The 12963-nt window shown below is 40.0% G+C and overlaps 1 protein-coding gene across 1 annotated transcript in view; it reads right to left on the minus strand.

The window, feature by feature from the left end:
- The window catches only part of Dpp4 (dipeptidyl peptidase 4), an 83414-nt gene that overhangs the window by 13905 nt on the left and 56546 nt on the right, over nt 1–12963 (minus strand). Inside the window, exons 16-22 of the mRNA XM_052182575.1 lie at nt 12545–12666; nt 10936–10983; nt 10603–10701; nt 8114–8183; nt 5813–6007; nt 2488–2542; nt 1823–1922 (exon numbers count right to left, since the gene is read on the minus strand). Coding sequence (XP_052038535.1) covers nt 1823–1922; nt 2488–2542; nt 5813–6007; nt 8114–8183; nt 10603–10701; nt 10936–10983; nt 12545–12666 — 689 coding nt within the window. The remainder of the gene's footprint in view (nt 1–1822; nt 1923–2487; nt 2543–5812; nt 6008–8113; nt 8184–10602; nt 10702–10935; nt 10984–12544; nt 12667–12963) is intronic.

Here is a 12963-nt window from a genome sequence, read left to right on the forward strand (position 1 = left end):
CCCTGGTCCCTTCATATTACATGCTCGGCTCCTTGCTTATCCCAGGCAATCCCCTTCCACTGTCACGTCATACTTACGGTCCTTCAGATTCTAATGTCAATTCTAGGTTTCACATATGTGACATTTGCCTTTCTGAATCTGATTTCTTTTGCTTTATGTGATGTTTTAAAAGCTGCCTCCATAAATGACCAGTAAATGAGTATAAAAATCATGTGTTTGCCTCTGTAGTTGACTGTCCTTGGATTGGACAAGCATCTCAACATTAATCCTATGAATTCTTTAAAATCTTTTATTGTTTAAAGTCAACACTGTGATGCTTTTCAGTGACTGAGGCTTAGATTTAAAACACGTCTGAAGAGTATTTGCTCTTCTGTCACCACCCCCTTCTCCTAAATGAGCAATAGTAATGTCTATTATTTTACGTAAAGTCAATATGGACTATGTATAATTTTATGTGTCTACAGAAAACTCCTATAAAAATATAGTATCTAAAAGTATAAGATAATAAGCTTTTCCTGTATATTTTAATTTAAAGAATCAAATGTTAACAATGTCGCTTATATATTTAATAGGGAGAAAACAGTCTTTGAGAGCAATATGAAATTCTTTTCAACACCTATTCTACAGCCCTCAATCTGCTTGTCTCAGGACATGTCACTTTTTAAATCTATATTAACCATGTTTTACATGTATATTAAGATCTGAAATTTTTTAAAAATATATTTTTTAAAATATATTTTTAAAAATATGCATAGCTACATGCTGTGGTTTGTAAAATTTTAGAGCAATGTCTTGAAACATCACTTACATATTCATTATTTTCAATTTTGAATAAAATCATTTAAAATTACACATACATTCGGTGCTCTCTTCTGTTACTGTGCATTAGGCATGTAATTTCACTGAACTTCTCTTACCTGTCTGCAGCCTCAAAAAGGCTATTTTAGTATCTGATTGACCACCAGAGGTCTCCAGAACAAACCATGTAACAAAACAATTAATTAGAAACAAAAGTATGACACGAAAAACAACTCCATTGTGTGCAAATTAAATTGTATCTACGCCTGCCAAATTTTCAACAAAAGATGGTGGTTTCCCACATTGGCTTCTCTTGACTTGGATAGAGTTTCAAAGATGAGTTTTTGTGGGGTTGGTGTTGCCACATATCAGGGTATGAATATTAACAAGCATGTTCTTTATCATTCTTATACTACTGCATAAAGAACCTAAGTGAGGCCAGAGAAGGTATAAGAAAATACTGCATCCCCTTCCTAACCGTCGATGTTCATCTCTGCCTAGTCTTGCCCTGGGCATTGTCATCTGAGAAAAAAATGATGCCACAAGGGCTATCTCACAATGAAGATGATAGTCTAGTACTAAAAGACCGTGGAAAAGCAAATCCCTCTGGAAAATCATCCGTTCCTGTCTTTTCTTCCTCTGATGCCCAACTGATCTTTGGCCTTCACTCAGAGGGAAAGAGATAGATACTTCCTCTTCTCTATTAATATGTGAAGTCCCAAATCAAACTCTAATAACGATAAACATTTTATTTGAGAAATGTAGCACTGACACAGTTTTAAAATTCTGGAAACGGGATTTGTTGATGAGAAATTAACTGTGTAGGTGACACACAACAGCACCCAGGCTTGTGTAACAACAGAACAAATGAGAAAATCTTGTACGTCTCTGTAAACAGCCACAGAAAGAAACCAGCCTATTATTTTCCATAGAAACACAGAAAACTTAAAATAGGAATGGCTTTCTCACTAGAACGTTGAGGTCAACACTTAATAGTTCATTGCATACAACAGCAGTTACATACCGTAGTACTCCCACCGTGACACAGGTGCCACAGCTATTCCGCACTTGAACACGCCACTTCCCGATCCCAGGACCATTGAGGTTACATACCCTCCATATGACTGAGGAATGGAAACAGTTATTTTTATGGAGGTAAAGGAATAAGGACATATGGTAAGCGAGTCGCGGTTTCCACATTTCTCACATCTTTATATACTGTGCCTCTTTAGAGATAGAAAGCATGGTATACGAGGCTTAAATTGGCTTTAATTGGCCAGTATCTAAAGTATACACTTTCAGAGTCCTGATCCCTTTTCATAGACATCAGGAGGACAAGCATGGAACATTAGTAGACCCTAGTGACCACAGACAAAAAATAATAAATAAAAATAATAAGCACAAAACCTTTGCTGATTAATAACATGTTTTTCTCTTCTCTTCTTTTTCTCTTTGCCTTCTCCACCCACCTCCCTTCCTCCCTCCCCACTCTTGCTCTGGCCTCACTATCCCATCACAATAAACAGAGTTGCATGTCTAGCTCAGTAGACATTTAGGAAGCTTGCTACTCAGAGGCCCGAGACTTGACAGACATGATTGTCATCTCCAGAAATTTACATGCAAAAGATAAATTCCCCTCACTTGGTTGTACTCACTAAGGATAGCAAACGAGTCAAGAAAGCTACTTACCCAGCCCCAGATTGCAACTCGCTTGCTGTCCACAAACCCCATTTTTAAAAATTGCCTAAAACACACAAAAGAAGTTGGCAAATCAGTTTCCCACTGTGTATTGAAAAGTAAGCCAAGAACACAAGTGTGAAAAACCTGTCCGTCTTTCATCTCTTTCCTTCTATTACAAATTAAGAGCAACCGGACCGTGGTCAAAAACACCTGAGAGCAGGTGTCTACTGTGCTAACATCAGAATTACATGAAGAAGGGTTGAATTCATAAAAATTCCTTGTGTGTGTGTGTGTGTGTGTGTGTGTGTGTGTATGATTCACAGAAAACAAATCCTGGCAGTTTTTTTCACAGCTTTATATAAAAATTTGCAGCCCAGATGCACTTTTCTTTACATAATTGAAGTTAAATCTCTCCAGATGTTTTTTTCAGTTTGAACGTGGTTACCCGCCCCCGCCCCCCCCCCCCCCCCCCACACACACACAATAGAAAAAGATGAGGGCAGGTAGAACATCTGAGTAGGTTTAGAATTGTCTCTGGGCTCTTGACTGAGCATTTAAACACAAACGTCTAAATCCCATCCTGTGCTGGGTGTTGATTAGCTAGCTCGGCACTGTTAAATGAAAGTATCTTTTCTTTGATGGATTAAGAATCATCTTTATCTTTGCCTCCCGACTGTGTCAGGAGTTGAAATGCAGGTAAAGAAGTATGAACTTTGTTTTATGCTCCTAGTTTTTTAATCTTATCTTTAAATCAAAAGCCATTTTTTTTTAACTTAACGAAGTCTAGCAAATAGAGTGTGCAATTCTGTGGTGTTATAGGAGGTATGGAAGTCTTCTCATTGATGGGCACTTTGATTCTGTTTTCAGTTGGTGATACATGGCCAGGACTGCAGAGGCAGGTGGTACCCAACAAATTAAGAGTACTTCCCAACTTTCCTCCTTGTCAATCTCCTTAAACACAGAGAGGATTTTAATGTGATTGCACAGGGTGATACCCCTTTACAAAGTAAACATGCATGCTATCACAAAGTAACTCCTGGTCCTTTTCCTGTCTGAAAAGTGAAAATTAGTTAAAATGTTTCTTTTTGCTGTACTCTATAAATGTCAACCTAAGTCTGTACTTGATTTTGAACTTCATACCTGACTTCTTTTATTCAGTATTATCTGGAGAGTCGCCTGTATTCAGTTCCTTTTAGTGGCTGTAACCGTGCTCCATTGTATAGTTGGCATTGCACATCATTATTGTCTTAAACTGGGACTTTATTCTATAAATATTGAACACGGTGATTTTTAGCATTTTTAGAACTGAGATTCATAGTGTTGCAGAAGCCATAGCTTCCTCTGATGAAAAGGCAACCAGTCTTGCTAGATAAAAGCTTATTTTTTAACAACAAAACCTCTAATTTACCTTTACATTAATCTAAAATTCCTTTTACATTTTAAAGAAAAATGGTCAGGAATTAACTTTGGCATAAAGAACTTTACTCATTTAGTGATACTTACCTAACAGCTTTTATTTTCATTGATTATTTCTCTTTAAAGTTATTTTTTCTCAATACAATGATCATCCGTGGGCCATTCTGCATCTCTCAATCTCTAATTTATAACACAGTCTCAACTGTGTTATACTTCTGATTTGTTAGACTTTTCCAAACACCTATCATATTGCTTGGGAAACCAAAGGTTACATATTCAGTTCACTAGCTGGATGCAGTTGAACGGAAGAGTTGGAATGGACTGGATTCTAATCCTAGTTCACCCCAACCAATTCTGTTCCTTTACCTGAAATACACAATTAGAAGATGCCCCCCTTCCAGGGCTGCTCTGTAGCTTAAAGCTATGTGCTTTCCATAGCATGATTCTCTCCTCTAACCCCAAACACATCAGTTTGTACTTGTATGTGGGAAGGCCAGGATGAGATGGTGGTCATACTTAACGAAACCCTTATAATCATGATTCATGACGGTTGTACAAGTCACCCTTATCCAGGCTGTAGGAGCCAGTTCTTGGACCTCATCGTTATTACTCTCTCCAAGGTTGGATGTGCATTCACTATCCCTACCATGTAGTTCTGACTACAAGGGATGGGCTCAACTATTTAGCCAAACGTTTACCTAGTGTGATAAATTTAATTTTCAATTTGATGGTGCCAAGCAATGGCTTGAGCATCACTAAAGAACAGCCTTGCATGTATCTATGGGGAAACAGCTAACAGGAGAAGGCCGACCCTGAACATGAACCTGTACCCTTCCATCAGAGAAGGCATCAAAGTTATAAAAAACAGGGAGGAGGGAACGCCCACTCTACTATCCCATAAGGCAAATAGGCTCACCACAAGTTTTGCTGCCATAATTTTCTACCTCACCACAAGCCTGGAAGCAACAGAGCCACGGAGTGTGGACTGAAATCTCTAAAACCAGCGCTTTGAAGAGGCTAGCTAGAATGCTGTCAGCAGAGGTTAAGGAGAGATCATGGCAGGAGTGCCTGTAAGGACAAAGCAGGCAGCAGCAAATTCTTCTCATTAGGAATCAGCTGGGGGTGAGGGGAGCCAGAGGGAATTGACTAACAATTGGACCAAAGATCATTGTTTTATTGTAGTAAAGGGCCTGTCTACCTTTGTCCCATGCCCTAAGATTTTGTGGGAGGCTGGGTTTCGGTTTGTGACAAAAGACTAATTTATTTGAGGGAGGAAATGTCAGGAGTGCCTAGCATTCAGTGTGTGGCATGATAATTGCTGGTTGCTTTCAGCCAACTTTAAAGTGAAAATTGTCATCAAAACTCACAGAAGAAAGGGTTGAAAACACTGTCCTTATCCAACAGAGCCAAGGATAATGGATTGATATCTCTCAAACCAGGACTACAAATGAACCCTTCCTCTTGAAAGCTCCTTCCGTCAGACATCTTGCCATGGCACTCAGAAGTCTCACTAACACAGTCACTCCTCCCGCAGTTTATCCCTGTGTTTTATGGAGTTCACCCTCCACTCTTGGATGACACTAGTATATATGCCAACTCCTGTTCTCAAGCCAATTAGGAAAAAAAAACTTAGTAAATGCCTTCATATGAATCTATAGTGACATATATATCACTAAAAACTAACAGGGATGAATGATTATAAATTAACCATACAAAACCTTCAAATTCTTCATATTTTAGAAAGAAAGAAAGAAAGAAAGAAAGAAAGAAAGAAAGAAAGAAAGAAAGAAAGAAAGAAAGAAAGAAAGAGAGAGAGAGAGAGAGAGAGAAAGGAAGGAAGGAAGGAAGGAAGGAAGGAAGGAAGGAAGGAAAGAAGGAAGGAAAAACAAAAGTCTGAGTTCATCTCTGAGTTACTTACCTGACTGCTTCAATTTGATCTTCAACTTCCAAGGTTCCCAGTCTTCTGTTGATTGCATGCATGATCTTATCTCCTTGGTAACCACTTCCTCTGCCGTCAAAGCTAGCTACTATGATGTTTTCTGTGCTTGCAAGGTAAGTGGCCCAGTTCAGTCTGAAGAAAGCATCTGCTTTTTGACTGCAGGGACCTGCATATCTGTGAAAAGTTCCATCGTTAAATAAAGAACACTAGCATTTTTCTCCTTTGGACCAGGTGTTTGCATCTTTCTAAATCATGCGACTGAAAATAATAGTAGGCACTGAATTATCAAGAATAGGTTCATTTATAGAAGAATTTTAATCCAGCAACAAGGCTGCTCTGACAAGGATCACATTCAAAGACCTTCTACATCTGTGTGATCTGGCTGAAATGCAGACAGCCCACACACTTTTAATCCCTCCAGTTGAAATACAGGCATGCCCTTAGTACCCATGTTTAATTCTACAATGAAAATAGAATTGTAGTTTGTAGAAGGAAGCAGTCATGTTTGAAAGTGACTTCAAATTGAGAGGCAGAGAAAATGATCAATCAGAGATAGTGTACACCTAACTCACAGGAAAATAGCAGAGGAAAGAGAGGCAACTTAAGTGATCAGCAGAGATGGGAGGAGAGGTTGGGGAAGGAGGACAAGGAGACAGAGAGGGAGAGGGAGAGGGAGAGAAGGGGAGGGAGAAGGGGAAGGAGAGGGAGAGAGGGAGAGGAGGAGGGGGAGGGAGAGAGGGAGAGGGGGAGGGGAGGGGGAAGGAGAGGGTGAGAGAGAGAGAGAGAGAGAGAGAGAGAGAGAGAGAGAGAGAGAGAGAGAAAGAAAGAGAGAGAGAGGTTTTACTGGGACAATTTTATAGAGACATGTTAGAGGTGAAGGCAGAAGGAGCCATAGAATAAGAAGGAGGCAGAAGATTAGAACAGATTGCCAGAGTTAGTTTGAGGTCAAACAGAGCAATTTAGTGAGAAGGAGAGAAGCCAAATTGAATCAGTCAGCTTGGAGGTAAATTTAGGCCAAAAGAGTGGCGCTGAATCAACCAGCCAGAGTTCACAAAGAACTAGAAACGGTAAGCATACTCAACAGTAAGCCTCTCAGATGACAATTACATCAGGTGAATAAAAGCATCATTTATGTCTTTTAAATTTAGCAACATGACCATATGGCTTCCCCAAGATTTGCATGTGGTCACTATTGTCAAACACATTCTACATTTTAAGTACTGTGTAATCTTAGAAATAGAAAACATCAAATATTGGGGATAGAGGAAATTATCTTATAAAAATGATGACTAGTGTAGTTTTCCATCCTAGTCTATACATTTATTTCCCAGGTTGGGGTCTCCTTAAGGACTTTGACCATCACATGATTCTTACACAGGGTTGCTCACTCTGAGACTCTATACCATGGTAGAAAGGACCGTATTACAAAAGAATGCTTGTACTTAAAACCTCAAGGACAAAGAAATATAAACTTGAAATAGGAAATAAGTATATTATTCATCAATGCAAGAATTTTAACATTGTTGTATTTGCAACCTTTATAGCCTAAGCTCTACCACACATATAGCCAAATGTACAACTTTTATCAAACCCCCTGTGTCCCAGTAGATAATCCCTGTATCTCATTGCTTCTTATTTCAATGTCCTCTCTGTACGGTCTACATGACTTCCGGGTACATACATCTTTTCTCTAATAATAGGTCCCTCCCCATTCATTGCTTTCCTATTCATTGGCTCTTGCAACCCCACAATGAATGAGCAAGTCCTGCAAGGATGCCTCTACTAACACATTCTTGCCTCTTCTTTAGATGGAAGTTAAAAGAGTTTTCATTTAAGCAAAATACCACATTGTTTTCATTTAAAACTAGATATCATAGCATTCTAAATTTATACAGGCGAATGCATTCATGCATTCATATATGAGCAAACATTTTTTTTTTATAACATGAAATTCCTTGGTCCTGTCCATGACAGAAAATTTGGTAGATTAAAAGTGCCTTTCTCTTGCTTGTCAGGAAGAAAGGGTGGAGAACCAGAAGAGGCCAGTGGGACCCCCTTAAACCCCAGAGAAGGCAAGCAAAGTGTGGCATTGTAGCAGAGAGAAGTGTCTGTCTCGCTTATTTGGAGAAAACACAGGTGGGATTTGTAGGTACAAGATGGGAGGAAGAATAGTAATCAATGACATAGGAAAGAAGAGAAGTATTGGCTGTGTGTCATTAATCTGTAACCCCAGAGAAGTGCGGCAGTTGACTGGTAAATTACTCTCTTTTGAATACTTACACTTCTAATAGTAGAGGATATTTCTTGGATTTATCAAAATGAGGAGGCAAGATCATTTGATACCAAAATCCTAAACAAGCAGAAAGATTAATTAGTGAGTCAAAAATAGTTATTAGTGAGATTCCGTTCCTTTTTTGCTCAGTAATTTCTCAGAGTTCACCAATTTTTAAGTTAGATAGAAAATGAGAAGGATCAGCTTAGGATCACATTTTAAAGATAGAAAAACCAGCTGTTTTGTTCAGAAGTGCTAGTCACTATGGTAGGAAAACAATTAAACTGTTCCTAATACAGCCGTAAAAATCCATTGATGCCTTCTAAAATACAAGTGCATTTTAGGATTCCTAATGTTTTGTTTTTATGCTTCTGTTCTTTGGCACCCAATCTTCTTATCTAGCTTGTTTATGTTCTAAATTTTCCTCCCAAATGTTTTCCTCTTCTCAAATTTCCTTGAAGCTGTTTCGAATTTGCAGTCGGCCATAACTCTCTTTTAAAAAATCTGGATTTAATAGCGATTTTATAATCCCTCTTGCTATCCCAGACCGCAAAGCAGAGCCCTGGTTTCAGCTCAGTTTTTCACAGAAGGAAATCGGCTCTGGAGGTATCAAGCTGCTTTCGTGCTCTGGGGGATCTTCCTTGGGTCTGTTTAAATTCTTGTGCTCGATTTAACATCAGTTTAATAAAAAAAAATCATCTCAAAATAATGAGTCAGTCTTCTTTGCTCTCAGAATAAATAAGTCTAATGAATGCAAATAAGAATTCCACATACTCAGGATGATATAAACTATAGGCTTAAAAAAAACAAAAAACAAACCCCACCTCTCTAGAGGTTTCTCATGTTTACTTTGCCTTTTTGTTTCTTGAATGATTTTCATGATGATTTTGGTTAAAGAGAAAAAGAAAGATTTAGAAGTCAAATATCTATATAGAGGGGTTTATCTTCAATTTGTGTTTCCCAATTGTTTTGAGCTTTTTGTTCAACCTGTAGGTAAGAAAAAATAATTCTCTACTATAATTGTGATAAAATATCAAACTATTAACCAAACTGGCTGATTTTTTTAATGCATGCACCCGTCACTATTCAATATCTTGTCCGGCCGGCACTAGTTGATTAGAAGGGGTTTTAACTCCATCATTTTGTAAACTGTGCAGTTTCTCTGTGAGGACGGGGGTCTTTCAGGTCCCAAGGTCTCACTTCCTCAGGCCATGTCTCAACCACCTTCCCTGTAGTGAGAACAACTAGGGCTTAATGAGTGCCCCCATTATGTTGGTCCCCTCCTACTTTTTATGAAAATTTCCTTTAACCGTGTGCCCTCCCGGCCCTAAAACCTAAGGCCTCCCACTGTGTGCCCGCTGAAATAGAATGGCGGCTCCATATGCACTGCAGAACTCTGTACCAGACTGTCAAAATGAGCTCTTTACATTCAAGATGTCTCAGGGACAGGGAGCAGTAGCACCCCTGCTGAGTCAGAAGGTGTTTGTTAGCGAGGACCCTGGTGACACACAGGCACTTTCCCTTTGAGCAGCGTGCTAAGTTATTCTGCCCAAGTGGGCCCTGCTTTCCAGGGCCTGTCCTACCCTTTATGATGACAGAAGTCGAATACTGTATTCATTTCCTTTTTAAAAGTATTTTATTTTTATCAGTGGAGGTTATGTGTGCGCGTATCTCTCTGTGTGGGTTTGTGTAAGCAAGAGCAGATGCCCTAGGAATCCGGAAGAGGGTGTTGGGATTCTTGAATCTTGGAGTTACACAGTTTGTAAACCACTGGGTGTGGGTGCTGGGAAAGGAACTCAGGGCCCCTGCAGGAGCTGTATCAGCTCCCAGCGGTTGAGCCATCTCTTCAGCTCCATTATTTCCCATTAAGCTAAATCAAAATCAAAATTCATCCGTCATGAGGTGTTTCTTCCTTTCCCATAAGTCATTATTCCTGAGTGGAAAATGAAACTGAGGAGAAGCAAGCATTTCTAACTCAGGTAAACCTGTTCTCAGCAGTGCCTGCGAGCACTGCTGTGCTTACCACGTGACCCACCTGAGCACATTAGGAAATAACAACCCCTCCCCCACCCACCCCCCAAAAGCCTTAAGTCTAGAAACAAGCTCAAAATTTTAATATAATCATCTTTGGTATTTTCTAACTCTATATAGTTCAAAGATAAAATCCATCAGGAGTGATTTAGCCTAGCCATTATGTTTTTATAGTTCATGCTCAGTGGTAGAACAGAGTTAAGAGCTTGATGAACTGACCTATCTATAGTACATACAAACACTCCTGACAAAATACATTTTATGTAGAGTCTTGTTTTAAGACACACACACAAAGCAAAAGGAGCAGTTGTTGTAATAGAATGTTTCGTGGAAAAAAATAACCTTTTAAATTAGATTCATACAATACAAAGTGCATATTAGTCTCAGATCAAACTGTCACATTATTTGTATTTTATTATTGTTTCCACAAAAAAAAAATCACTATTCCAAAAGACCTGTAACTTACTTGTTTCATTCAAAACAATGAAGTCCAATTTTTTTGAAGGCATCTGGACATCCTGCAACATTTTATCCAAGGCAGAATTATCTTCCAGGACTCGTAGCTCTAAACAGATATATGAAACAGTCATAATTAATAACAGTACGAAGAGGCTAGGTTACATGAGACAGCAGTCAGCGAGCACACACTGTGGTAGGTAGCTGGGCCGTGCACACATCAGGTAGAAAGGCTTGTGTCCAACTCCTGGTAAGACACTAATGCCAAGGGGAAATCCCGTGCTGGTCCCAGTCACATGTGTGCTTTCCTACAAGCTGGGGGAGGGGAGGGATGACAAAATACCTTTATCATCAGTGCTGCGATGTAGAGTGTACAGGGGCAGCCCAGGGCCTGTGAATGTGACCAGGGAAAAACAGGTTTTAGATGAGGATAGCAGGCTTCTGCGAGCTTTCAAACACACCAGCAATTACGGTCTGACGGTCTGTCGTTACGCAAAGCAGCTACCGCAGGAGATAAGCTCTCCTCTCCTCTCCCCCACTTTTTTTTTCTTACAAATAACTGCAATTAAGTGAAGGATGTGTTCCTACAAAAGGCACCGGGCTCAGGTAAAGGAGGCAGGTAGCAAACGGACCTCTGCTCGGCTGCACATCTTGGGCAGGCTGCCATCTCCACGCCCAATTTCCTCATCAGTGAGCTGAAATCACAGTTTAACCTTCCCCATTCTCTGTGACCACATGTTGACCATTCTACCTCTGAGGCCCTGCGCTCCTTGGAGGCTGAGTGGGCAGAGCTCTGGAACCGGTTCCACCTGGAGGAGGTGAGCCTGCTCACAGCCTCCACTCAGGAGAGTCTGGGAGCCAGGAGACACATCTGCAGTGCCTGACTTGGATAAGCAGTTTCTTTCTGGCATGGAAATGTGTTTTTCTCACCAGCCCATATCTTCACTATTTATCCCAACTGTGGTAGCTGTGGAGTGGAAGGTAATGTATAGCAAAGATATCTTGTGATCTATTTAATTTTGATGCATTCACATGATGTATTTAATTTCTCTCTTTGCTTGAAAAGCCACAGTGAAGGCATTTCTAGACCTGGGTTTGAATCCTGGCTGGCTTGCTGGATAGGTTAGGTCAGTGTGTCTGCGTGCCAATACCTTTTCATATAACGTGAGGATAATATGTACTTTGGAGAGTTTCATTAAGGTTTAAATAAGATCACAAATATTATGCTTTTAGCGCAGCTCCTAGCATAAAGTGCATACCCAAGAAATGATGGCAACGTTTAGCCATACTAAAGAACACTAAAGGAATGCACCAGAGGGAACAGAATAGATCAGGGAGAGGACAGGATAAAAAGCTTGACGGCCCCTTTGCCATTGGTTGTTGGGTTTTTGTTTGTTTGTTTTGGGTTTTTTTTCTTTCTTTCTTTCTTTGTTTAGAATATGAATATCTGGATTCCTTTCCCCAGTTTAAGAAGCAGCTTGGTACAGCATTGGAAACGAGGACTCCGAGAAGCCCCTTAGAGCACTTTAATCTTACCGGATCACTTGAATATGCCATTGTGCCTTCCCTTGCCTGGGCTTCTAGACGTGTAATAAAAATTAAAGTAGCAATATCAACATAGGACAGGGCAGTGAGGATTCTGGGAGATAGGCACCACTCAGTGTCTTATTAACTTAAGGGCAAATGCCATAGGAATAATTACTTAAAAGCTAAATATTGTCTAAGAGTGAACTCAGAGGGGAGAAAGTAATGCATCCACATCCACATCTCACATTACGAGTGTAGAAAAGGGCTCGGGTGTCTTTGAGGGCCCCTATGTTGCCGAAGGAAGAAGGACTGAGCAGAGAAGAAAAAATAGGTTCCTGGAGGAAACCCTCAGGGTCTCCTGCCCCTCAGGACAAGAGCTTTCGCAGGCCAGTCATTAGCTCTTCCTGGCATCAATGCAAACTTACCCCAGCATCCCAGCTGGTAGTACTTTGCCTCCTTACTAAATGACACCGAATAATACTGACATCTTTCTGGATTCAGGTCACAACTGAGGCACTTCACATTTGTGTGGTCAGTAAGTTGAATTCTGTAAAGCCAACAGTGGGGATTAATTACTTCATCAAACACGTAGGTGAAAGGAAGAAACGGTCTAATGTCATGCTCCGGTCTCAGAGGACTCAGACCGCCATTGCAACCTTCTAGGGCTTTCGCCTCACCACAAAATGCATGTATTAACTTATGATAATCTCAACCTCCCATAATTAGGAAATGCCAGGAAATACCTAATAAAGTCATTGTTTTGGTCATATATGAAGTAATATAAGTACTTATAACAATTCCAGGGTAATATTAATTAGGACAAGACAGACAGACAGACAGACAA

This window comes from Apodemus sylvaticus, chromosome 5, assembly GCF_947179515.1.
Source record: "Apodemus sylvaticus chromosome 5, mApoSyl1.1, whole genome shotgun sequence".
Lineage (NCBI taxonomy): Eukaryota > Metazoa > Chordata > Mammalia > Rodentia > Muridae > Apodemus > Apodemus sylvaticus.